Consider the following 27,472-nt stretch of genomic DNA (forward strand, 5'->3'; position numbering starts at 1 on the left):
GCCACGGTGCCCACGTACAGAGGCGGCCACAGCCATGGTGCCCACATGCAGATTAGGCCACAAACATGGCCCTCATGGAGCCAGAGGCTCATCCCCACCCCCCAGTTCTACACAGGGATGGAGGCCCACCCCACCCAGCCCTACCCCATTGAGGGTGAGGCTCAGGTATGCTCTGATGGGAGCTGGGGTCACGGAACCCATGACGAGGAAGCCGCAGGGACCTGTTCTCTGAGGCAGAGTCTAGCTCAGGAGCCCAAGGGGCACTGGCAGGAGTGAGGCCAGGGACTCAAGGGCCATGAGGCTGACTTAGGAAGTCTCAGTGGGCAAAAGCCTCGAGCTCCCAGGGGCTCCCAGGCTTTCCACACAGCACGCAGAGCCTGTGTGGCAGGGAAGGGAGAGAGAGCTAACTGCTCAGTAGCAAGGCTGGAGAGGAGTGTGGGCAGACGCTGGACAGGAGGCCAGGCTGGGGCCTTGGGTGTGATAATGGGGTGGGGAAGGGATAGAGGGAGCTCCCCCAGGTCTCTGTTCTGGGTGGGCTGGTGTCCCCAAGGCCTTGGGGCAGACAGCAGCACCGGGGCTTTGGGCCTGGCCACGGAAAAACCCTGGGGCTTGGCAATGGAAGGTGGAAGCCTCCCGGCAGGCCACTACCCGGCAGGCTGCCGTCGTCCGGCACCTGTCAGGCCGCTGTCCGTCCTCCAGGAAACACCCGGCCTCTACCAGCAGAAACCGCAGGTGCAGCCCACACAATCCCATGTGCTCACAAAGCCACAGCAGATCTTCCTATATTGTAGGCAGATCCAGGTTCCTGAGCAGATGGCCTATAGAAAAGTCCAAAGTAACTAAGATTTGCGAGTGGTACTTTGCCAACAGAAATGAAAGCTAAACACAGCAAAACACAAAATAAACTATGGACATATTTGATTTGGTTTAATTCACAATGAACGTTTCAAAGCAGATTAATGGACTATCAGTTAAACATTACTGTTTGGAGATGATTTATGTTAAATGTATCTACTACATTTGCTAATTGAAAAATAAACTCCAGTATTGATGACAGTTATAGATACCATTCATGTTAAGTACATTTTTGATGATTCTCTCTTATAACATCACAGAATGAGTAGACATTTTAATGGTAATACAGACACATTATAATTTTATGTCAGAGACAATATATGCATATTAAAATTCTATATACTTTGATAAGGTAAAAAATAAAGCTATATAAATTGATCTTTAGATTTTTTTTCTGCAAAAGTAGAATCACACTTCCATAATACTTCCAACAGATCTTCATTAAAGCTTTGTTTCAGCACGGCTTCAGTTCCTGTTCATCCACCCCTTGAGCTTAGAAAAGGATTGCCTTCATGGACAGTCGTCCTGTACTTAGTTATAAATGGGTAACTTCCAAAAGAAAGGTAGCACACACGGGGCTGCTGATACATTGCATTGCCAATAAATAACATGAAGTTGAAATAAACGTGGTTGTTAGTTCAGCACCGTCAGTGCGAACGCAGGAACGTGGCCGTGCACAGCCCAGGCGGGGCTTCCTCCAGTATCTGGGTGACCCGAGCCATGCAGAGCCGTGACAGCGAGATGCTCTTCAGTGAGCTACAGGTGCTGTTGGCCGTGCCCGCCTGGCTTCTCCAGCCTCAGCCCCCAGCACCTCATCTTGTCAGGCCCTCCCTGGTGCCCTTGGCTCTGCTTGTGCTCAGGAAGGGGTCACTGGGACCTGGAGTCAAGGGTGCCCATTGCTAGCTGGCATGTGGCAGGGTCCGGCCCCTGCTCCCAGAAGCAGTGTGCAGCCTAGGCAGGCCTGCCTGGCGGCCCCCTTTGTGACATATGAGTGAGGGAGGACAGGGCTGGGAAGCAGCACTTCCGGAGGCCCAGGCGTGGGGAGAAGCTCACAGAGCCAGCAGGTGAGCACAGCCCCACACATCTTTGCCCAGAGTTGTGGCCAGCGCCCTGCATAGCATCCTTGGAAAGGAGCCGGAGCATGGGGACACAGGACAGAGTGCAGGCACGGGCAAGGGTCTTGTGCACGTCTGACTGCAGGGCTGCAGGCTGGCACACGTGCCCAGCTGTGTGGAGATGAAACTAAGAAGACAGCATGGCCACTACCACAGGGGATGGGCTGAGACTTAGGACCGCTCACGAATACAGTAAGATGATAAGTTACTAACATGTGTGACAGCAAACAAGATCTCCAAGGCTAAGAATTAGCTTTAGAGTTGAGATTATGTGCTCTACGGTTGGTTTAGGGCAAGTCAATCCAGTCACTGTGAGGTGGAAAGTTGTACTAAATGATATCTGAAATGTCGCTTTGCCGGGTTCTTCCTCCCCTTATTCTTTACCTCACGCCTCTGGTCTATTTAAGATAATTAGGCACACTCATTTAATAATTTCCCAAGAAGTCCGGTGCCTTCGTGCTGAGACCTGAGCTCCTGAGCTGAAAGGCAACAAACCCCACACAGAACCCAACCCTCAAGCAAGATTCTTCTATTTTTAAGGCTGATGGAAATTAAAAACCAACAAAACTGATTAAATTAGGACTGTGATAAAAAAAAAGTCAGAGGAAATCATTGTGCTCTTAAAGTGCACAGCTCACCTTTGCCCTCAGAAATTCTGAGAAACATGCATGCTGAGAGTAAAACCAAACCTCAAATATCACTCGTTGGATATTGAAACACTCAGCCCAAACTCTTCTGAATTTAAACATAAAGTGGCCAAATTTTCATAAACTTAATAAATGAAAGCTTTAAAAACACACTTTAAAAACCAGGATACATTAACACATAAGAAATATAAACAGCTATGAAAATATTTCAGTGCAAAGGCAATTTTAAGATTCCTAAAAAAATACATTACAAATCATTTGTGAACTAAACAGAGACTCTGCACCCCCACCCTGGGTTATCGAGTTCTTAAAAAGGGCTGTAAAAATGCACACACCACCGTTTGCGGGGTCAGCGGGGTCCAGCACAGCACAGAGACCACCGCCAGGTGGGTGGGCAGGAATGGGGAGCTGCCTCTTCCGACCCCCATCTTTGGTGTGGTGCTTTCTCTCCTGCTGCCCTCCCCCGACCCCTGCTCCTGCTTTAACCCACCCCCCACCCACCCACCCAGCTCAAACACACAAGTCGCATCTGCAGTCCCGAGTACCAGCTCTCGAGCGGAGATGGAGCCACGACGCCATCACCACCCCTGCCAGCTGCTGCACGGCCAGTTGCAGCTGCCCTGGGCTAAGGCCTTCTAATTCACGTCTGAGGCTTGAGCCTCACACTGAAACCTTCTCTAAGTTAAGAACATTAAGGCTAATTGCATATTCTTCTATAAGTAGAAATCATGGTGTTGGAAGTAACAGGAACTCCGCAGTCCAGCAGCATTCTGATTGCCCATTCACCCAAAAAAACCCTGGACGGAATCCTCGGGCACAGGAGGGCTTGCAAGGAGGGAGTGGCGGGTGGCACACTGGCACGCTGGCATGGGACGTGCTGAGCAGGGCGCTGCTGCCAGGACCAGAGGGCCACATGGGGTTGGGACAGGCTTCGGGGGCCAGGCTCACCCCAGCTGAGGGCAGGTCTTCCCAGGTGCCCAAGCCACTCCTCCATCACCCAGTTTTGCAAACAGGCACACCGAACCTGTCACCCCGGTGAGCAGCAGGTGGCTGCTGCAATGCTTTTGAGGGGCTGGTCTGGCTGTGCGGCCTGTCCCCCCACAAGGTCCTCCTCCAGAGCAGCCAGTGCTGGGGAATGAAGTCCTGGCCTTGAGCCGCTGCTTAGACACAAATTGGACACAGCTGGAGAAATCACTTAGACTTGGGTGTGGGCACCACAGGGCTGTGGGTCAAGCGCAGACACCACCAGCCATGCTTGGCATGGCCACTTCCCACGGGAGAAGGACAGAGTTCTCAGGAGAATGGCCAGTGTGGAGCAGCAGGACATGATTGCAGGGCGGACATGGACCCACAGGGCCACAGACCAGTGGACGGTTCTTCAAGGGACAGCAGACAACGACAGTGACAGGAGGGTAGACACCCAAGCAGGGTCAGCCTTGTGCAGCAGGACACAAGACAGAACCAGGGCAAGGGTCCCTTTTCACAGTCCACAGGATGCAGAGCCACCAGGCCCAGGACACAGACTGCAGTGCTCCACGCCAGCATGCAGTCTGCACTATGCCCCTGGGGTATTCTTAGGGTCCGGGGCCATTGCGTGGGGTCTCCAGGTCGGACCCCCAGCAGCCAAGCCTCACACTGGATCTGCAGTGGGCTGGGAGGCCTGGGAAGGGCGAGAGAGCAGAGTACTCCTCGCTCCTCCAGAACACACAGGTCACGGGCCTAGGGAAAGAGCCACGTGGGGTGACCACGCACCCAGGGTGCTGAGAGCTGGGGCTCTGCAAAGAGGTAAGAGGGGTGAATTCTGAGACATGGTTCTGGAACTGCACGTTCTGCCAAAGAGAACAGAAGACACAGTCAACTGGCAGCTCTTGTGGCTGATCTACCCAACATCAGTGCCCACGGGACCTCTACCTGACACCAGAACCCACGGGATCTCTGTCTGACACCAGAACCCACGGGATCTCTACCAGACACAAGAACCCACAGTCTCTGCTTGATACTAGAACCCAGTCTCTACCCAACACTAGAACCCATGGGATCTCTATCTGACACCGGAACCCACGGGACCTCTACCTGACACCAGAACCCATGGGACCTCTACCTGACACCAGCACCCATGGGACCTCTGCCTGACACCAGAACCCATGAGATCTGTACCTGACACCAACACCCACGTCTCTACCCAACACCAACACCCACGGGACCTCTACCCAACATTAGCACCCCTTAGGCCCTCTACCATCTCAGGCCATTTTGGCAGATGGGCAGTGCAGAGGGCTCACCCCCTGTGGCTGTCAGTGCCCAGGGGTGGGCACAAGGCCTTCTTCTTGTAAACACCACCATGTTCAGAGAAGGCGGAAAGGCTCTGAACACTCAGACATGGAACACACGTGCTGACCAGCATGCCCTCAGCCTAGTGTTTCCTGACACAGTGGCCTGTGTGGCTTCCTGCAGCAGCCCGCTGTGGTCACAGCAAGCTTGCACAGCGGCAGGAGACTGTGTGCCTGTGTTCCCCACACAATCCTGGGAGAGGTGCCCAGGCTCCCTACGCAAGCAGCTCTCAGCTGTGTCACTTACCTGGGACACAAATTGTGTGCATGGATGTGTATGTGTGTGTTGTGTTTCCATCATGAAGCTCTGTTATAGAAAAGGCACAACACAGCAAAACTTTGGAGGAAAAACGGACAGTCTGAGAGTCACCGCACACTGGCCGTGCACACAGGCAGCGGCCTCAGTTACCTAGTGCTGAGCTACGCGTGCCTCGGCCGCGCTAAGAGGTTCTTCAGAAGTGGCCCGTCGCGGCTCGGCGTGGCATCGACTGGAGCTTTGAGCTGTGCACTCCTCTGCAAGGCGAGGAAAGACACTGAGACCTAGGCCTGCGGTGGGCGGGGGCCGGCGTCCGGTGCCTGGGCTGCTGCACACCGTGGCCCTGTGGGCACCGGCCTGTACTGTTTCCACACTCCTGCATTGTTTACAGTGCCTGCAAAGTGCTGCCACCAGACATGGCTTCCAAGCTGTTTCTTGGTAAGGACAACAGACTGCTCTCCAAAAGGTGCTCCCCTGAGATACCTGTGCCAGGAGCAGAGCTGGTGGCAGAGCTAAGGAACCACCCAAGGGCAGTAGCTGGAGGCTGCTGGCCCTAACACAACTGTGGATGCAGGGAGCACTTTCAGCCCTGCCCCCTCTGAGCACGTGGTCCACTTTCTAGGCTGAGCCAGGGGCAGTGTCTGTCCATCCTGCCCTACAGGTGGAGTGTCCTGACCCAGACCCATGTCCTAAAGGCAGTCAGCTCGGGCCTGGGTGGCACCTGAACACAGGGCTTCCAGCCCTCAAGAACAAGGAGCAAGGGCGCTGGAGGAGCTGAAGAGGTACAGGTTGGAATCACAGACCCGAAGAGGTACAGGTTGGAATTGCAGAGGCAGGTTTGAACTGGTGAGTGACCAGTGAGGAGAGGGAGCGGGGGAGGAGCGGCAACCTCACAGCGGGTGCTGCAGAAGATATTGCACGACCCAATGGGAACAGACAGGGAGGGAGGGTGTACACTGCACTGTGTGTGGACAGTGTACAGACAGCATGCACCCTGCTGTCTAGAAAAATCCACTCCACCAGGGCTTGACACCGTTGGTTCCTCCAAAGTTTTGCAGAATGGCTTTATGTGAACAGAGCACTTGTCTGTGATGTGTGCCTGGAACTTGTGCAGCAAGGCCTCTGTGCTCCCATCTGAGGCCAAGGCTTGCCCAGCAGGTGGTCTAGCTTCCGTGAATGCATGGAAGGCCCATGCTTAGCTGCTTCCATGTGCTTATCCGTTTCCTAAGCATTTATCAGTGCTCTTAACCATCTCATCCAACAGTAGGCTGAAATTATGTAGTTATATATTTATTCTAAAATTTCAATGGTTTACTTGGCCTTTAAAATATACTATCTTGTTAGTTTAAAAGCTATAAAAGATGAACTGCCACTGAAAGGGGGAGAAACACCTGTCCTTTGCTCTAGAATGTCCTGCTTCAGGAGTGGGATAGGAAGGCAAGAATGTAGAAACATGTGTTGGCACCGCTGGCCTGGGCAGCTCTGGGAGCCATGTCCGCGCTGGGGAACGAAAGTTGAGCAGTCACAGCGCCTCTTCCAGACATGGTCAGCCTGTCCTGGCTCAGATGTCCAGAGGGCTGTGGAGGTCACTGAAAGCCCAGGAGAAGGCTTTTTCTGAAAATCTTTAAAAAATGGTGGAAAGGGACTCTAATACGTATGTGCTCACAGTCAGGGAGCCTCAGCCTGCGATGGTCTGTGGGTCTGTGAGCAAACTGCTCCCTTTGGATCTTCCTCAGTTCCCCTGCCCCCTCAGAAGTGTGGGTGAGCAGCCTTGCTACGGTCCCAGGGACAGGCAGAGAAGGGCTACCCTGTGGCTGCTGTGCTCTGGCTGGCAAGGCTGCTTGCGGGCTGTATGGACTGCTCAGGGTGGGCCTGGGCCTGAACTCCTGAGCCCCAGTGGCGCGGGGAGCACTGAGCAGGAGCACTAAGCTTGCTGATGGACACCGGGCTGCTGCCGAAGAGGGTGTAGCCTAGTCAGTGGGTGAGCTGCGTACTGTTTACGTGTCACTGTGTGCACTGGTCTCAGCACTAAGTCCCCCCGTGGCCGTGGCCATGGCCCCCAGCTTAGGAAAAGGCGGAGAAGGTCACCTGTTGGTCAGAAACTGAGACCACTGGTGGTCTGGGAAAGCATAAAGACGGTGGGCTGCTCAACCGAACGGCACCGGTTCCGGGCCTGTGGGCCGGGGAGCGATTACACAAGTGGTGGTTATTTAGGCAAAGCATGGAGGACAAAGAGGAGGAAAGAGAGAAGAGAGGTGAGTTGGTTATAGGCAAACATTTCTTAGCGCATTCAAGCTGCTGTCCTGCGCACACAGAATGAGGCACAGGACCCTCCATGATGCCGCCCGCTCCCTCCTGGCTTTATGCCTAGTAGGCTGCCTCTCTCGGCTCAGCAGCAGGCCTGCACCCACTGCAGGGACAACATCCCCATCCCCCTCCTCAGGATGCCCACCCAGCAGCCTCTCACAGAGCGGGGTCTGTGGCAGGCCCGGGCAAAATTCTAGACAAATGCCTGCTCTGGCAGGCCTGCTCGACAGCCGTGACATAAAGGGTGGAGAGTGGAGCAGGCGGCATGACTCTCAGCATCTGAGTCAGCAAGGTTCTAGGAATGCCTACAAGCCAGTCCCACTTTGGGATCAGCAGTAGGGCAGGACTGCCTGTTTTTCACCCTCAATGTGGCCTGCTAGCACTACCCAGGGACTGGAGTCCTGGTGTCTGCCTCTGGTGGCATGGGCTATGAGCCCCACCATGCCTGTGGCTGGGTCAGGCTGGCTCCCACTCACAGGAGTTGCTGTGGCCACTGCCTTCCCCCTTCCATGGGGTTCCATGGAGGTCCCCTGCACCGGCCTCCATCTCATGGGAGATTAGATAGTCTGATCAGACATTCCTTGAAGGTTGGTCACAGTGGATGTTGCCAACATCCTGGTGAGACGTGGCTTGGTCCACATGGCAAAGGCCCGAGCACGCTTAGCTCACATGGGCCAGGGCCAAGTCCTCACCATGCCTACTTCACAGCATGGCTGTGTGACGGCTCTTCCTGAGCTCTTGGCCACTTTGGGAGGGTGTAAAACAAGCAGCTGCCCCAAGGCCCAGGGTTCCCTGGTGTTAATGCAAACTGGGTCATATTCACCACCCTTAAAGACAATAGGATTTAATCTCTAAAAGTGATGATTAATTCAGGTTTTTGTGGATTTATAAAAAATTAATTTTTGTATTAACCCTTGTTCTCTGATTCTTTTCTTGTATCCCCTGATTAGGTATAAACATCAAATTAAATGTCGTTTTTCTTGACTTTCATTAGACTTAATGTTTCAAATCATGCATCATTAGGATTTCATTAGTAGGATGAGAATGATTGGTGTTATGAAACCTAAACCTTCCATGCTGTATCTCAGCTATTACTTCCCTGCTGTAGCCTAGGTACTCAGGTGAGTGGGCTGGAGCGGGCAGGCTACGTACCTGGGTTTTCTCAGTTGCTGTGGGCCACAGCTGCCTGCACAGGACCTTCTTCAGCACATCCGGGAGGAGGCTGACGATGATGAGCAGTACGATGGCCAGCCAGGAGGGCCCGCTGGACAGCATGTGTATGAACACATAGTACATCCTTTGGTAGCTAAGGAAAGGCCTGTGAGAGGGAGACAGTGAGGATAGACCGTGCAGAAGGGACACTGATATGCATCTCTGTCCCTTCCTTTGGAGGTTGCACTGGACGAGCCACCCCACCCACTCACTATGAATCTGTCAGGCTCCTCCTTGTTAAGAACATGGGGGTCTGATGAGCGGGAAAGGGAGGGAGAATATGCACATCCCAAGAAACATCCCAAGAAACAGGGGTCCCTGGGGCCTCGCCCAGGGCATAGGCTGAGGAAGAAAGCCCCTCAGATTCCCGGCTTCCCAGCCATCAGGACTCGGGTTCTGTGGCTCTGGTCAGGGCTGGGGAACCACCTAGACCTTCCTCTCAGCCTTCCCCAAGCTCTGGGAGCCTGTGATGTGTCTTTTGAACACAAGAGGGCTCCAGATGGCCACACTGTGGGGAGGAGGAGAGCATGGGCCACAAAAAACATTTCACTGATTCTTGGAGGCAGCTCCTCTCTAGGGGAACACAGATTTACGGTTGGAAGATGACCAGGAAGAGGCTGGGGCCCACCAAGACCCCAACTAACACGGTGAGGACCCATTCCTGCAGGGCCCTGATCTGCTCAGACTTCCGTCTGCTCCAGGGCCTTTGTATGTGCAGCCACTTTGGGAAAGCGCTCTCCTGCTGCTGTGACCCAGACGCCAGCTTGCTGACCAGCCTACCGTGTGGCAGCTGTTGCTGTGGTGTGCAGAGCATGCGGCGTGGAAACCCAGGCCAACAGGGCCTCACTAGAGGAGGCACGCTCAACGGTGGGGACGTCCCTCACTTCACTGCAAACGACAACTCTCTCTGAGGTTGTCTTTGGCATTCCAGGGCTGCAGCTTGCTGGTTGTGCCCCTGCTGTCTATCCCTGACTTTACAGAGCTGCAGCTTGCTGCCTGTGTCCTGTAGCCCACCACAACCTGTAATGTTGCCTCCCCTTCTAGGAGAGCATGTCTTAGCAGGGAGCATCCCAGGGCTCTGGATTAAATGTGTCCTACAAAGCCCATTTGGACCTGTGACCCAAGTAGCCTTTGGAAGGTGATGGGACTGGGTGAGGCCCTGAGGTGGGGCCCCAGTGGTGTTAGTGGAGCTGGAACACTGCCCCTCATGTGACAGCCTTGGCGTGTCGGGGTAGAGCAAAGGGTCCTTCCCAGGTGCCCAGGAGATGCTGGAGCCTTGCTCTCTGACTTCCAGCCTTCAGAGCTCTGGGATAAAGAAGCTCACATTTATTAGCAACCACTCAGCCACAGGCATCCTGCTGAGCAGCAGGCGCAGACGGCGAGGGCTGGCCAGCAGGCACACCCCCAAGCACTGACCCGGCCCTGAAGGCAAGGTGCTAAGCAGTACTCATCCCCTGACAGCTGCCCGCTTCTTACCAAATGATCCCTCCCCAGAGCAAGGAGAAGACGATGTAGAACAGCAGTGACCCCCAGATGACAAAGTGGTTGATCCAGGTCCAGTAGTGCGTGTCCAGTGCCAGCTGCAGGGAGAAGAAGAGGCCATTAACGGTGCCCTCTCTGGACATCCACAGAAGAGATTGCACAGCCAGAACCCAAACTCACCAACAACCAGTGTCTACACAGAACTTTCTGGGAAAATGCAGACCAAACCCTGGCTTCTGCTGCAGGCAGCCCCTGGGACCTTGGGGGGCCAGGGTGGCAGGCCAAGCTGCTGTCAATGGCCATGACAATGGTCACACGAACTCAGGAGACCTGCCTGCATCTCTGTCAACTCAGTCTCCTTACAAAGTTCGACTGGACTTCAAATAGGGCTGGTATTTTCAAAATGCGCTCATCTGTCCACACAAAGTTATACTTTGATCATATTGGTAGGGCTACATCTCATTTAAATAAGTGAATCCTGTCACAAAGACTCCTTTCCCTTTCCAAAGGAGAGCCTCATCACTTCCTTCACTCCTGAGCCATTCTTCAGGTTTGTGTGTAGCATCACCCAGGTTCCCTGGGGACCCAGGGACCCTGGACAGGGATGCAAGGGCTCAGGTAGTGGGCACTGCCCCTATCCTACCATGTGGACACCTCTAGGTGCTGCTACTCACCTTCAGAGTAACAGTGAACACCATCACGGTGAACACCAGGGTCCCGAAGGTCCAGTTCCCAAACATCTGTGGGGAAGAGAGTTGGTGAGCTTGTGACCCCACTCTGTCTTCCTGCATACTCGTTCTATACCTCTTGGCTTATGCACACTGGCCCAAAGATTATGGAGATGTGGCTGGGGAAGCCCTAGTCAGCTGAGTGATGCAGACCGACTCCGGGCTGCCCATCAGACCTCCTACCAGCCCCGCTGCTGACCTCAGTATCTGCACAGGGCAAATGGCCTCTGCCACGCACAGAGAGCCCCTCCCAACGGAGTTAGGTAAGTACATGGGACAAACTTGGGCACCTCCTACTCCATTTTCTGTCAAAGAGACATTCACCCCATTCCCTGCTCTGTCTGGCTCAAGAACAAGCTCAGGGAAGCATGAGCTGCCCACTGCTGGGGTAACAGCCAGGGATACCCAGACACACGGGAGACAGCATCAAGGTGGGCCCTCCAGGGAAAACAGCAAGGCAGAGAAGCAGCAGACAGGTGGGACAGAGTCAGACAGAGACCACCCTTCCAGAGACCAGCCCCACAGCCAGAGCCACCAACAGCCAGCCAGACCCACGGGGAAGGGAAGACTGCAGGCTGTGGGGCTGCCCTCTCAGGAGTACGGGCGGGAGTCCTGGTGACACGTTTCCTCCTAGATGCAGACACTGCAGTTTGAGGCTGCAACCCAGAAGGCTTCCTGGAATGGCTGTTTCCCGTAAGCAGGCACTTACAGCTCGGTCCACAAACTGTGGTTCTGAAAGAGTTCCTAATACTTCTTCGTAAAAGAAAATGAGTCCTAGTTTACACAGATTCAAAGTGCTAGACACTAATGGCTTTCCTTAGTTACTTTAAATCAAAGAATTATGCTTACAGCGCACCTCATAACTCAGCGCCTGTGTGAGGGGGGAGGGGAGGGAACACTGAGGGAGGGATGCCTGCCATGTGAAAGTGTTAGGACTTTACTCAAGGACTCCAATGAGTTCTGCTCCCTTTGTCCTATGGTGACTTGGAAACTTCCAGCCCACAGTGTTCCTCAGCCAGATGATGCCCTGGGACACCCAGCCACTTCTGGAGACATTTCTGATTATTCCTCTGGCCCCTGTGGGTGCTGGGATAGCATGCTGCTGCAGCCAATGGGCTGAGGCCAACACAAGGCCAAGCACACAGGACGCATCCTGGGAGGAAGACACAGCCCCAAAGTGCACAGGACACATCCTGGGAGGAAGACTTGGCTCCAAAGTGCACAGGACGCCTCCTGGGAGGAAGACCCGGCCCTAAAGGGCCAGTGTCTATTCAAAAACTCGATGGACACTTGTCACAGTGCTCTCTGGCCAGGCACAGTAGCTCAATCTGCTGTCCAGGCTACTTGGGAAGCTGAGACTGGAACACCATTCTAGCCCATCTCAGAGCAGAGTTCACAGGACTCCATTGCAATACAGAAAAGGCAGTGGCGGGGGGTAGGGGTGGGTGGGAGGTGGGGTGGAGTGGTGTGCCTGCGTCCTAGCTATGGCAGGACCCCAAAACCATGAAGACTGAAGTTTATGTACTGCTCAGGACAGAGAGCAAGACCTCTCAAAGCCAGTGAGCACAATAAAAGGGCTGGAGACATGGCTCAGTGGTGGAGCACCTGCTTAGCAAGCCTGAGTTCAAATCCTAGTGATCTCCCCTCTGGAGTTCACCTCTGCAGCCAGGAATAAGGGTGAGAGTGAGCAGCTATGGGCTTGAGCAACTGGAAGAGAGATGTCTACACCGTACCTCGCAGGAATCACAATGAGGGAGGAAACACAGTGGGCTCTAAGGAAACCAGGCAAGAGCACTCTGTGGCCAAGGTGTGCAGGAGTCAAGGGAATGATGTCACACATCTGGGCTGCCCTTTAACCTTCAGCAGTCCGCCCCCCCCCTTCCCCGTGCTTGCCTATAAGGCAGGAAATAGTCCCTCAGCCTCCTTCCTACTAAGTTTCCTGAGGTGTAGTGAACATCCAACTTAGGGTGCTGTTCAGCCCCAAGTCCAGGAAACATGCACCACCACAGTCCTCTGGGCAGACAGAAATGAGGCACAGTGTGAAAGCCAGAAAGCACAATGGCCTACTCTCCCTGCATCCATGGTCCTCAGCTGGTGGTACCAGCTCCCTGAGACAGATGGTCTGGAGCTATCTCTTGGGAGCCCCAACTCCTTCAGCTGCCCAGGCCCATCATTCCATCAGGATCTGGGTGAGAAGTGGGAGTAAGTCCCAGGAACTGGTACCCCTTCTCAGGGCTGCCAAAGACATCTTTTCCCACCTCCAAATTATAAGGTTTGTGACCTCTTCAGCATTGTCCTACTGAGAGAACACTTTCTGACAACTAACACTTCCACAACATACCTCCACCACGGGTCACTGACTCACACCTCCACAGTACACCTCCACAGCAGACCTCCACCGTGGGTCACTGACTCACATCTTCACTGTAGGTCACTGACTCACACCTCCACAGCACACCTCCACCACGGGTCACTGACTCACACCTCCATAGTACACCTCCACCGTGGGTCATTGACTTACACCTCCACAGCAGACCTCCACCGTGGGTTACTGACTCACATCTTCACTGTGGGTCACTGACTCACACCTCCACAGCACACCTCCACCATGGCTCACTGACTCACACCTCCACAGCATACCTCTACTGATTCACACCTCCACAGCACACCTCCACTGACAGTCAATGACTCACACCTCCACCTCGGGTCACTGACTCACACATCCATAGCACACCCCCACTGATGGTGTGGCTGATAGCTGAGCCAGTCATGAAGTTCTGTCCTTGGGTCAGAGTCCTCTACACTTGGCACCAGTCTAGCTCCATCACTTTGACCAACCATTCCCTTTGAGGAGAAGCATTTTCATGGGATATTTCTGCTCAAAAAAAACCCTGCAACTAAAATCAACTTAATCTCTTTGTGCAGAAGTATCTCACAACAGACATGGCTGGATCTTCTAGAGGTCACAGTCACAACACCTTTGCATTGCATGACCCATCAATTGGCTGTGATCACCCAACACTGACAACCCCATCTCAGCTACCTTCTGGCCTGGGTGCCTATGCAGGAACAGCTCTGCTCAGCAGGAGCAGTTACTGCCTCTGGGGAGCCAGAATGAGAAATCATCACGGCATTTGATGTCTGAGAAGAAAATGCTCCTAAATAAGATGTCTTTTACAATCATGTTGATAATTCTCTGCTCCCTCAATATCACATGTGCTCTATAAATATTCACTAGTACTTAAAAATAAGTCGTTTTCCCCTAGCACTCACAAGAAGAATGAGGCTTATAAACCGCCTCATCTGTAAAATATAACCAAGATTGGCAGCAAACACTGAGATCACAATCGCCAAGCTGTGACCCCAAGACCAGGTCACCACAGTGAATAGAGATCACAATCACCAAGCTGCGACCTCAGGACTAGGTCACCACAGTGAACACTGAGATCACAATCACCAAGCTGTGACCTCAGGACCAGGTCACCACAGTGAACACTGAGATCACAATTGCCAACCTGTAAGCTCAGGACCAGATCAGGACAGTGAACAAGATCACAATTGCCAAGCTACGACCTCAGGACCAGATCACCACAGTGAATAGAGATCACAATCGCCAAGCTGTGACCTCAGGACTAGATCACCACAGTGAATAGAGATCACAATCGCCAAGCTGTGACCCCAGGACCAGGTCACCATAGTGAACTGAGATCACAATTGCCAAGCTACGACCTCAGGACCAGATCACCACAGTGAACACTGAGATCACAATCACCAAGCTGTGACCCCAGGACCAGGTCAACCTGACCTGCTCAAGGCTACTGACTTGAAAAACCTGCCTGAGACACTGCTTTTAGTTTAGTAGTGTAAGTGAACAACCTCACTGCCCTAGACGCACACACTAATCTGTCCAGGAAGAGGGGCCCCAGAAGCCTGGGGCAGAGTGGGCAGCACATATCTGGAGATGGAGGCAGAGTATCCACTGGCTACTCGCTGCCCACGGAGGGGGCTTGGTAATCCTAATTCCTCCAACGCCTTCCCCTGAATCACTTCTGAAGGCCTATGGATGCCTGGGGCCAGGTTCAGTCCAGCCCCAGGTCTGCTCAGAGCCTGGTACCTCGCAGCATCCTGTCTCTATGCCCGATTCTGGTGCCCTGGGCACTGCCCATGTTCCTGACCCAAGATCCTCAGGAGCACTTATGTAACGAGAGGCCTGTCTTGCACTCTAAGCCTCTACCATCAGGCCAGCATGTATTGAAGAGGGCCATTGAAGTCCTCCATCAGTGGCAGGCTCTGAGGGCTGCTACACTGGCCCCGTGCACTCCTGCCTTGAACTCTGTTCTCTTCTCATTTCAAGATCTGACTAATAAGGCTGATGACAGTCATGTGACATGTGGGGACACAGCAGGGCCACCAAGGTGCATCCTCCCAGGAGGAGACCTGACAGGTGCAGGGGGTAGAGGATGAGTCTTGTGGGCAGGGCACCCTAAAATTCCCCGTGGGTCGTACCCACCAGCCAGCTGCAGCCATAGCAAGTGAGAGAGGATGGGAGGGGCATGGTGGGCAGCTCTGGGAAGGCTGGACACAAGCACTCTGCTCACCCTTCTGGAACAGGGAGTGGCTGCCACTGTCCTTGAGATGCTGGGACCACAGGTACTCAAGGCAGCAAGGACCAGGCAGATGCTGGCACAAATCATGGCCTGAGTTCTGAGCACGCCTCTCACTATCACCTGGTCTTGCAAAAACTTGCTTCTAACCTCCTCAGGCCAGCGACCGCACGCTGACAGGGACTGAACTGAGACAAAACACCATCATGGTGTGGAGTCAAGTCCTCAGGACAGATGTTTAAAATACAGACAAGACACATATCTAAAGCCTGAGCATAGACAAATCTGTGAGAACCCACAGTAGCTCTATCTACACATAAAGTCTGGCAGCACTCAGAAGCTGGCTGATTAAAGTAAGCTGAGACAAAGGATCAATGAGAGAAAAACATCACATTTTTAGAGGAGTGAAGTTTCAAATTATCAGAACTGATTTAGCCAAAGTGAATTAAGTAATAATGAAAGATAACAGCACCATTTTGTAATGAGCAAAGAGAAACGAGGGGTAAACACACAGCCAGGACATGCACCCAGTTTCAGGTTTCACTGCAATAGTCTAGGGGATGGACACAGGGCAGACAACAGTGGGGAGGGGAGTGGTAACGGGGTTAAACGAGAAATGTAAAGCATTTCTGTTTCATTTGCTGCCCTGAAGTGGTGGCTGAGAGGGATTTTTTCTGATGCTCAAGCAGTGTCTGTCTGAACATCCAGCCTGGTACCTTGGGGACAATGTAAGGACTGCCTGATGCCTCTCGGCCACCCTGGCCAGTGAAGGCAGCCACCAGAGCAGGGTCCCCAACAAGCCACCTATACCCTCATTTACAGTGGCATATGGATGCTGTTGAACACAGCCAGTTTCCACTGCAGCCCCAACACAGATCCAGGAGAGGACCCACCTGGGAGGCGGTCAGAACGCGTGTGCGCAGCTCTGACGCCAGGGGAGGTAGGAGCGGCTAACAGCATCTCTACCGACAAAACACACAGAAGGAGTCACGTTTGAAAATATTTTCGAGAAATATTTTATTTGTAAGGCACTCCAAAAAACACAGAGAGGACAAACCCAGATTGTCTTACCATGTGTGTGTTGGTGGTCATTATCTGAGGGTGGAAGTGAGGCAAGTGGCAAAGAGAAAAAAGCGAGATACGCATAAAACAAACCCCAGAAAGTACGCAAACAACTAGCGCTGAACATCCACTAGAAAACTACAGATTTACTCATTGCAAAGGAGGCACACAGAAGCAGTCCCAGGAGAGACCGCACCAACTCCCACAGGGAAGAGCCAGGCCTGAATGGAATTGTCACTAGCTAAGGGTGGAAGGTGAAGTTACAAATCAGCCGGGCAAACCCAAGGAATGAATCCACAGCTGTCAGCGGCTGCCTGTGGAATGGCACAGCCGCCACACTGATGTAACATATCCTGCCACACACAGGGGCCCACCACCTAACCCCAGGCTGAGCTGTGCTGCTGTTCTCACAAAATGACCACACAGGTGGGGTTTATGACTAAGCAGGCAAGCCAACAAGATCAAGCTCAGTACTGACCTGTCCGTTGCTGGTCACTGGAGTGTTTTCAAACATGAAATAAGCACCAAAGAAAAATACCAACGCATCAAATACTCCTAGGAATGTCCAGTAAATGAACACCCGCCAGCGGAGCAGTGCGTTCTTGGCGATGTCTCTGTATAAGGAAAGAGATGGAAAATATTAATGACACTGTGACATTGCACAGACCCGCCCATGCGTGCCACTTCCACCTCTGCAGCAACCACCCCTGCGCGGCAGCACACGTGTCTGATGCCAAATTTTCCCATCAACACTAAGCTGTAATGTCATTACAAGATGTGCACAGCCTGTCTTCTGAAGGTAACTAACACACATATGATGTCAGAGAACCTGGGCCTACTGTGCACCCCCCCAGGTCTCAGCTATGGTATCACCTTGGATTCATGTCTCAAGTAATGGGAAGCTTCTAGATCCTTAAATGTCAAGGATGCATATGTGGCCAAGTGCTCTAACAGAGGCAGAGAGGCTAAGGGTGGAGTGGCTCCGGGACCAATATAGGTGGAGACTGAGAACTAACTGTGCACATGCTCACTTGCACATATAGCTGTACAGGTGACCCTGGGAAGTCAAGAGGTGAAAGATGAACCTGACGCTGGCTGGCTGTGGCAGCCTCTGACCTGAACTACAGGGGGAAACTAGAAAAAAGCATAGGCACTTCCCTGTAGTACTTATTTCTTACAGCTACATGTGTGTCTAAATGGTCTAAAAACTAGAGTGTAATTTAAAAGGCTGCTACAAGCCAGGTGCTGGAGACACACAGACAAAGTCCTAGCTACTCTGAAGTCTGGAATCAGAGGTTCAAGGAAATCCATTTCTAGTCAAACAACCAAAGTGCTGGCAGGAGGAGAGGCTCCAGTGGCAAGAGTACTGCCCTCTGTGAGCAAGCCAAGAAAGTGTACAAGGCCCTGAGTTCAAGCTGCAGTACACACACACACACACACACACACACAATGCACGAGGATACTGAAGCTGCCAAAGATCCTGGAGCAGTTGTGAATCTTTTCCTGATTACTTAGAACAAAAACAATAAGACTCAGGAGTAAACAGCACACACATGGGACCAGTGAGCCCTTCTGAACTGGACCAACCACAGGGCAGTGTGGGCCACGAGCCTCCGGGCTTTAGGAGGGTCAGCGCAGTCCCGTGGCTGCTCCCCAACTCCCTAGCAGCAAAGCGAGGGAAAAACAGAACAATCCACATTCACCAGTGCTGCAAGGTCTTGTGCCTCCTGTGCGAAGACCTTCTGTGCGAAGTCCTCTTTTGTGTGCCTCCTGTGTGAAGACCTCCTGTGTGAAGACTTCCTGTGTGTGCCTCCTATGTGAAAACCTCCTGTGTGAAAGCCTCCTGTGTGCGTGTCCTGTGTGAAGGCCTCCTGTGTGAAGGCCTCTTATGTGTGCCTCCTGTGTGAAGACTTCCTGTGTGTGCTTCCTGTGTGAAGGCCTCTTATGTTTGCCTCCAGTGTGAAGGCCTCCTGTGTGAAGACCTCCTGTGTGCCTCCTGTGTGAAGGACTCCTGTGTGAAGACTTCCTGTGTGTGCCTCCTGTGTGAAGGCCTCCTGTGTGAAGGCCTCTTATGGTTGCCTCCAGTGTGAAGGCCTCCTATGTGAAGGCCTCCTGTGTGAAGGCCTCTTTTGTGTGCCTCCTGTGTGAAAACCTCCTGTGTGTGCCTCCTGTGTGAAGGCCTCCTGTGTGTGTCTCCTGTGTGTGTGTCTCCTGTGTGTGTCTCCTGTGTGAAGACCTCCCTTCTGTGTGAAGACCGCCTGTAGAAATGAGCCCATGAGCTGGTTCTGGGTGTTTCTGGCTTTTTAACATCTGCAACTCCTGGGAGAAATCAGCCCTACCTACTCACAAGGTCTGTGCTATGCGTGCAGAGGGGCTGGGTGCACACCTGTACAGGGTTGGGTCTCTCTTCAGCACATCCATGCTGACATGTTGCTCCATCAGGCTGTACAGAAGAATGGGCAGGGAAGTGAAGCTGATATTGTAGAGAGTCAGATACGCAGTATCGTACAAAGTCTGCAGGAAGGAAAAGTCAGCTGAACAGCACCCCAGGCACTTTCACAGTTGTGTTGGCTCACTGTGATGGTATTTTCTAATTTACAAAGCAGCACAAGCAGTGCAAAATACTTGTCAAGAGCCGTTCTTTCCACAGAAACAGAAGGCCCAGGGCAATTGTGAAAGCTCCACCCACCCTATCCACCAGGCAGGGCTAAACAACAGCTCTACTCTTGCAAACCTGCTTAGAGTCTCAAAGCCTGTAACTGTGATCACCACCTCCAGCTTGGGTCTGCTGGCCCAGCTGCTGGGGGGGAGCCCAGGAGGGGCCTCACCTGCCTGAGGTCTCACATCCACATTTCTGCCCCCCTCCTTCATTCGCATATCCCAAGTCCTCGCTCCTCAGGAAACCTCCCCAGGATCAGGATCAGGCAAACTTCCCACTTAGGACATAGGACTCACCTGCTGTGAGAATCCACAGAAGAACTGGTATAAAAACTGAGGAAAAATGAAGCAGACATTCTGAAAGGCAAGCCACAAGTGTTAGTGGGTGCAGGCGAGGGAACAGGCCCGCCCGGGGCTCCCAGCATAGTAGGCGCAGCCTGCTGCCCACACAGGGGCTCCAGGGGTGGACCTTACAAAACAACACAATGGGCTTCGGTATTTCTAATTACAATGACGACTAAAATGTGTGCGCAACTACTCTGACTGTTGTGCTATCCTGAGTAGAAACAACATGAAGAGTTAGTTAATGGAGCCAAGACAGTGGCAGCAAAGACACTGCCTGCCTAGTGGGGGAAACAGAGGACTATCACCCAACATCCCACAACTGATTCTTCCTGTTTCTTAAGGAGCTAGAAGTTCCATGCATGGAGCCTGATGTGTCATGCGGCAGAGGGGCCAAGGTGCCCCGACAGTCACTTTTATTTTTAGGTGAAGGACCATGGTAGTGATGGCCTGCCTTGACTGCGTCCAGTGCTACATGCCACTGGATGAGCAGAAAAGGCATCATCCTACCTTATAAAAGAAGTACTGCACAAGCTCAGATATTCTAATGTAATAGAAATGCCCGTGAACAAGGAGCATCTTCTTCAAGTGTTTGAACTTCGGTATTGCATAGTCGCTGTTTCTTGCCGCCTGCCGGCCCTCCTTGCCAATGACGCCTGGGAGGGAGGAAGGGCAGGCTGGTGAGCCGAGCCCATGGAGGCGGAGGGCCGCATCCACGGTGTCCCCACCACCCATGCGCTAACCACATGCGGCTGCCCAGAGGCTCTCCGTGCACCACTGCAACGGACCCCTATCCGACAGCAACAGCGTACCTATACCCACGTGGGCCTCCAGGATCATGCTGACGTCATTTGCTCCATCACCAATGGCTAACGTGATAGGGTGCTCTTTTGAAAATTTGATTAACTTAACAATCTGGAAAGTAAATAAATGTAGAAATTTTGTCAATTTCATTTTTTTAAAAAAAGAACCAGTTAATTACTAGTAGGCAAAGCTAATATGCAAAGTTAGTCTACAAAGAGGAAAAAGTTGTTTGAAAAGAGCTAATTTAGGACACTCAATTCTTCCATAGAGGACAAAATCCTGTTCATAGTGAAAGCAAGATGAAGCCCAGTAGGGTTACTAAGAGTGGACTGCAGTGCCCTGACTGGAGGGCTGTGCAGAGCTGTCCTCACACTTCCGAATCCAAGTAGCCCAGCACAAACCGACTTGCGTTCTGTGACGTGGTACCGTGATGCAGTCCCAAGGGATGTAGTACCAAGTAAAAAAAAAAAAAGTTTAAGTGATCCTGATACGATTTTAACTTTCAACCTGTCAGGTATAAAAAAAATCAAATCTAGCGACTTAATGCAATGAATAATTTCTAAGTGTTTGGTCAATTTCTCTGTTTCCCCATCCGCGTGCCTTGCCCATGTATCCATGTGCGACTGTGTGGAGCCCAAGGCCTGAGAGATGGGAGTGTGGTCAGCTTCTGGGTTCAACGTGAGAGGCTGAAGCACACGTTTGCTCCCATTAAACCTTTCAGCACCACTGAACAAACAAGCTAACTTCTGGAAATGGTTGTAGGTTCTGTAGAGGAGAACTTGGAGTGGGAATAGAGCCCCTCAACTCCCAGCTATTTCAGCTTATCTTCTGTGAGAGTCCCATGGGGATGCTGATAGGTTATCGGAGCAGGTGACTGAGGGGCCTCCTGAGACCCACTTCTCAGTCTGTGTAGTCTCATTCTCCAGGCTAAGCAGGTATGAGTTCCTTTCATGAACAATGCAAGGTGAGCCAGTGCACTGCACCTAAAATGTGGCGTCCTGAAACCAGATCATCCACTTCAAGGCACCGGAGCAACCCAGCCCTATCATGTGTGTTCCATGATGCATTAGAAAGCATTTAAGAAATGTTTCAGGTACGTTTTCCACAAGAATGGGGAGTGCAGAGGCATAATTTGGAGTACAACAGACAAGTCCTGCACACTTTTGGACGAGATAGCCCAGCTTGTAAAACGAGGCTAACCTCATCTTCTAACATTCTGAAGGCAGACGCACTGCTGCCTATGGGTGGCACAGGTCAGTCAGCATCGTCTCCCCACCGGGAGACCCTCGTGGGTCGATATTTGTGAGCCCCACATGGTGTCTCTCTCCAGGGTCCACCGGACTCACTGCTTCTCGAGAGATCTAAAATTCAGTTTTGGGGGCTGGAAAGATGGCTCAGTGGTATAGTAATTGCCTCTCATGTATGGGGTCCTGGGTTCCATTCCTCAGCACCACATAAACAGAAAAAGTAGGAAGTGGCGCTGTGGCTCAAGTGGTAGAAAGCTAGCCTTGAGCTGAAGAACTGAGGGATAGCACCCACACCCAGAGTTCAGTCCCCACAACTGACCAAAAAAAACAAAACAAAACTCTAGCGATTAAAATTCAGTTTTTACATAGCATTTTTGCCTCACTTTCTTGAAGTTGTTCTAGGGTCTCCCACCCTCCACGGCAGAGGAACAGAAAGGGCTGTGACCTGGGCCTTCTGCAGGGGCGCCATGCGGCAGCACAGCACAGCGCTGCAGTTCCGGCAGATCTCCAGGAAGAGCTCGCGGTAGTTGCTGGAACTCCCATCTTCTCGTGGCTTCATTATTAAGGACAGTGCGGCTCCATCAATGATTAAACCATAGTCATGCATGTCTGTTGAAAGTCTATGAGATCATAGAAACAGAAAGATCAGCCACTAAGCCTACACATTTGAGAACACTACACTCTGGGGAATCTACAGATGCTCACAGATCTCTGGAACCAAGAAGCAATTCATTTTATTTAGACAACCTAGCATGGTGGACACTCCGGCCCGCCTGGAGCCCGCTTCATGGCATTCTTACTGAACTCTGTGGAAGCCACGCAGCTCCCCATGTATTCGTCCTGGAACTCCAGGAATCTTGGAATCACATGGGAGTATTCATCTGGCCTTTAGAGAAGTCAGTCTGTATTGTGGTCTTCCTGGGCTCCCATGCTAGCCTTAGTCTCTCTACATAGCTAATTATCTCCTCAGGTTTTTGTCCAGATGACCTCAGCTATTAGAATGTGATCAAAATTTCCTCTGTGCTAGGCTTAAAAAAAAAAAACCCAAAACAAACTCTAATCCCTAAAAGGAATTCTGCTGATGGGTGACATGGCAATATCTTTTTGCTATTTAAGGGTAATTTAGGATGTGTATGATTAGAAAGATGATTTGCCTTTACTGACATTAATGAGATAAGACCTAATCTCAGAGGATGCATCAGACATAGTCCAGGGCAGCGGTTACAAGGCATGTCTGCCTAAGTGCTGGATGTTCTTGGAAAGAAACAACTTGGGGGCATCCTGCTGTGTCTCAGACAGGCACCCTGAATTATTAATACTGCCTGGCCCTCTGGGAGGGTGAAGGGATCTGTAACACAGCCCTGCATCTTAGGAGTTGATGGGAATGATCCCAATCAATATATTTCACCATTCCTATCTTTCTGCACTCTTCCCTAGCAGTCTGAACTGTACACATGCACACATGTGCAAGAAGATGGGTCTAGCAACCGTACAGAGATGAACATTTACATGAACTATCATCAGTACAGCAAAAGTGGGCTTCCTGTGTGTAATGAGGATCTGGCTGGAAAGAGGAGGCCCCTGCCGCCTACCCCGAGAAGGTGTCCCTGGTCAGGCTCCCACTGCAGCGCAGCACTGTCTTGCTCAGCTCAAACAGCACGTCGTGCAGGCTTTGCTCCTCCATCCTCTTGGTGGTCAGCTCCAGTAGCTGTGTGCCTCTCCGGAACAGCTTGCAGGCATAGCAGGTGGCCGCGGCGGTCTCCATCTTGTCCCCAGTGAGCACCCAGACCTTGATGCCAGCCTTCTGCAGAGCCTCGATGGTGTCTGCAGCCTTCTCCTGGAGCCTGTCAGAGTGGGTGGACATGGGAATGAGGACTGAAAAAGACCATCAGAGTTTCAGAAACATGGAGCCAACCAAGCAGTGTGGCTCTCAGGACAACAGTAACTTGGCACATGGCATGAGCCGGTAAGGCACTGCTCACGGTCCCTGTGCAAAGGACCGGCGAGACCCCGAGCCCACTCTCACAAATACACATATCACCAGGCCCACAAACACAAGGCTAGATTCTAGAACAAGGAGGCTGTTTTCCAGGCTTTCCACCGCGGTTTTCTGTCTGGCTGAATCTCACCATTTATGCCCATTTGCACTGAGCTAGGAGTTCCTTCCAGAGCCTAAGTCAACACAAGTCTTTTTTTGTTGTTGTTGTTGGTCATGGGGCTTGAACTCTGGGCCTGGGTGCTGTACCTCAGCTCTTCAGCTCAAGGCTAGCTCTCTACCACTTGAGCTACAGTGCCACTTCTGGCTTTTTCTGTTTATGTGGTGCTGAGGAATCGAACCCAGGGCTTCATGCATGCGAGACAAGCACTCTCCCACTGAGCCACCTTCCTAGGCCCAACACAAAAGTCATAAGAGGGGAACAGCATCAGTGTGAGAGGTGGCCAGCAGTATCCATGATACGCTCTTTTGCTGTAAAATAAATGTTGCTTATTAAACTGGAGCCCAGGGGCCTCTAGATAACACCAGATCCTGATAGTGAGACCAGTGGTCGTACAGTTAGCTTATGTGTGTCACAGGTTTAGCACAAGTGATGTGTGTGTCACAAGTTTAGCATATGCAGAGACCATGTGAAGCCCAGTGTGCAGGACCTTTCCCCAGCATAACTCTACAGCATCAGACTTCACCACCATCAGTTACACAGGGAGAGCCAAGGCCACTGAGGCTCACAGATGTGTGGAGAAGAGGCACTGGCTGGCCGCCGTGGGCAGGGCTGCAGAGGCTCACAGATGTGTGGAGGACAGGCACCGGCTAGCCATCATGGGTGCCGAAACTCTCTAGATTCAGTCTCACTTTTCAGAAACATGGGACACATCCTTGTTCCTATGAGTGCTCAATGAAAGATGCAGAGGAAAGGAAGGATTCTCAGAGATTCTGGAAAGGATTTCTTAAATCAAAGGGCAAAGACCATACAACCACAGATTCTGGAGATGAGGAAAAATAGCTTGGTCTTTTATGGTTTTTGTTGGTGGTGGCGATGGTAGTCGTAAAGCTTCAACTCAGGCCTAGGCACTATCCCTGAACTTCTTTGCTCAAGGCGAGTGCTCTACCACTTTGAGCAACAGTGCCACTCCCAGTTTTCTGGTGGTTAATTGGAGATGAGTTTCATGGACTTTCCTGCCTAAGCTGACTTCAAACTGTGATCCTCAGATCTCAGCCTCCTGAGTAGCTAGGATTACAGGTGTGAGCCACCTGCATCTGGCAGTCTTTATAATTTTTGAAAAGGCATCTAGGCCTGCAACAGCTTGCAAAGCCTGGTGATCAGATACTATCATGCCACAACCTCCTGCCCCTGGCTGTTAACTCTCATGCACCGAGTCCCAATTATGGATTCAGACATGACCTACCTCAGCTGCTTCCAGAGCCCCTGCACACTGCACAGATGCTGTCTTGCCAGAGTAGCCCCTGCTTCCTGAACCACTGTGTCCTGGGTAACTGTCCTACTAAGGAGCCCTGTCTTCCCAACAAGCAGTGAAGGAGGGTGTCTGGGGCAGGACTCACGCAGTCTGCCTAGCAGGTACAAGGCCCTGAATTGGAATTTCAGACTGCCAAAAAACCCAACCAAACAAGAGAAATAATCTCTCAAACCCTGAGTGGGAGCTTCGTCCCTAGTGCCAGGCTAGGGACAAGACAGCCTCACTCTCTTAAAACCTGAGCCGGCCTAGTGTGTGCTGAGTGCCCTCCCTCCCCACCCCTACAGCGTGCTGCATTTACCGGTCCTCAACAGCTGTAGCACCCAGCAGAACAAGGTCTTTCTCGATCTGCTCGTAGGCTTCTGCCAGCTTTTTCTCTCGGTCTTGAAGGGCCACCTTGGCAGCCTGCAGCAGTGCGCAGGCACCTTCATACTCCTCTGGAGCGAGCCGTTTGTAGGCCACACACAGGGTTCGGAGTCCCTCCTATAGGACACAAAGCAGTGTTTCAAGGAGAATCCAACGTTGCCTGCTGAACGCCATTTCCAGACTTCTGCAAAGCCCCTCTAACCAGATGACAAGACGGGGAATCACAACCCAGCCAGCCCTGAGAAGAGTCAGTTACAAATAATGACAAGCTGGGGAATCACAGCCCAGCCAGCCCTGAGCAGAGTCAGCTACAAATAAATTATTTATATTTACATTAAAAATGAATCATCAATATGGATTATGAATCTTCCAAACTAAAAAGGTGGAGGTAATAACTTAAGTCAGGCCATGATACAAAAAGATATTTTGCATCTTTATTTTGCCAAATGCAACATTCAGTTTAAACCTTATTTATGATTATACATATACATACATACATATATATATGTATGTGTATATATATATATATATATATATATATATATATATATATACTGATTATTACAAAAGCTCTGATTTACCTTAAACTAATTGACTATGAGGCCTATATTGGACTTGAGCTCAAAAGCCTCCCGTCTCAGCCTCCTGAGTGCTGGATTACAGGCATACTATACTGTGTCTGGCAATTTTAGTGGGATATTTAAATCTGCAATGCTGTGGTCAATGTTATTTGGTATTTGTAAATTAAGCACACTGTAGGGGGTGGGGAGCATGTGGAGTGGTTTTATCTTATTTAGTGCTCACTGAAGGAAGATGATAAAACCATTTGTTCACATTACTGGGTATACAGAAAACGAAAACCAGAATTTAAGGATAACAGGTCCTGTGATGTGATCCTAATTCTGGATGTCTCTATCTGTGGAGAACACACAGTACCAGACAACAAGGAAGGCTGAGCCAGGTGCTGAGATGAAAGGCCCTCGTGCAGGCCCTGGCACTCCAGGCCGCTGCAAAGGAGTGGCCATTGCTCTCCCGGACCCTACCTTCTCCCCATGCCTCCCCTCATGACAGTGAGAGAACCATAATCCTCCAACAGAAGCCTTCTGAATTCTGAGAAAATGTTTAAGGTTTTTAAAAAGACTTCCCACTACATGCCAAAACATCTCACAACTGAGGACCACTTCCCACTGCTTGCGCCGCTCAGACATCCAAGCTTGTCCACTGCTGGGTTAATGGCCCTTGAGAGCCAGAAAAAAACAGAATTCTCGGAAGCAAGGCAGATACCTTTTTCCCAGCCAGAAAAACTACATGACAAGGACAATAATCCAGAGTTGCCCCCAGAAGGTGGAGTGCAAGGTAAGCAGAGGCTTTCAGAAATAAATAGGTGTTTGTTTTTAAAAGCAGACTAGGAACTTCTCTTATAGATTCAGGGGCAAAAGTGCTTTCCCCATTCCTCCTGCTCAGCACTGCTGGAGTCCTGCCTATTGCACATCAAGCACCCTGATGTGAGCAACACAAGCCAGATAAGCAGGCAACAGGAATCTTCAGAACAGTATCTGTACCTGTCCACGGTCCACTCAGAATATGGATGCAGAAATCTTCCACAGTGCCAGAAAACCCAACACAACAGGACTATACACCGAGGCCAAGTGGAATTCACACATGAAATCACCCAATATGAGACATTAACAGGATGAAAGAAAAAAAATGATATTATGTGAACTGGAGAAAAAACACTTGAAAAAAATTAAGAGCCATTTCACGAGCATCCACTCAATAAGTGCAGATTAGAAGGTACTCATTCAATGTGAGAAAAACCGCATCTGAACAATCAACAGCTAACCTCACCCTCAATGGTGAAAGGCAGAGCTTTTCTTCAAGAAAAGAACAAGACAAAGACTTGCCTGCTTGGTAAATATACCCAGATTAGAAATAAAGCCTTGCTAAAGACCATTTGCAGACGAAACCATGAAGGACGACCATCTTGCC

At 51.4% G+C, this 27,472-nt stretch overlaps 1 protein-coding gene across 1 annotated transcript in view; it reads right to left on the minus strand.

The window, feature by feature from the left end:
* Window positions 1-3,132: 3,132 nt before the first annotated feature.
* Window positions 3,133-27,472, minus strand: part of Atp11a (ATPase, class VI, type 11A) — an 86,485-nt gene continuing 62,145 nt past the window's right edge. The window contains exons 18-29 of the mRNA XM_013022718.1: window positions 25,419-25,600; window positions 23,242-23,493; window positions 22,095-22,269; window positions 20,411-20,513; window positions 20,109-20,254; window positions 19,554-19,613; window positions 18,985-19,112; window positions 17,077-17,212; window positions 10,879-10,944; window positions 10,199-10,302; window positions 8,663-8,828; window positions 3,133-4,446 (exon numbers count right to left, since the gene is read on the minus strand). Coding sequence (XP_012878172.1) covers window positions 4,192-4,446; window positions 8,663-8,828; window positions 10,199-10,302; window positions 10,879-10,944; window positions 17,077-17,212; window positions 18,985-19,112; window positions 19,554-19,613; window positions 20,109-20,254; window positions 20,411-20,513; window positions 22,095-22,269; window positions 23,242-23,493; window positions 25,419-25,600 — 1,773 coding nt within the window. The 3' untranslated portion in view covers window positions 3,133-4,191. The remainder of the gene's footprint in view (window positions 4,447-8,662; window positions 8,829-10,198; window positions 10,303-10,878; window positions 10,945-17,076; window positions 17,213-18,984; window positions 19,113-19,553; window positions 19,614-20,108; window positions 20,255-20,410; window positions 20,514-22,094; window positions 22,270-23,241; window positions 23,494-25,418; window positions 25,601-27,472) is intronic.

Source organism: Dipodomys ordii, unplaced genomic scaffold, assembly GCF_000151885.1.
Source record: "Dipodomys ordii isolate 6190 unplaced genomic scaffold, Dord_2.0 Scaffold64, whole genome shotgun sequence".
NCBI classification, from domain to species: domain Eukaryota; kingdom Metazoa; phylum Chordata; class Mammalia; order Rodentia; family Heteromyidae; genus Dipodomys; species Dipodomys ordii.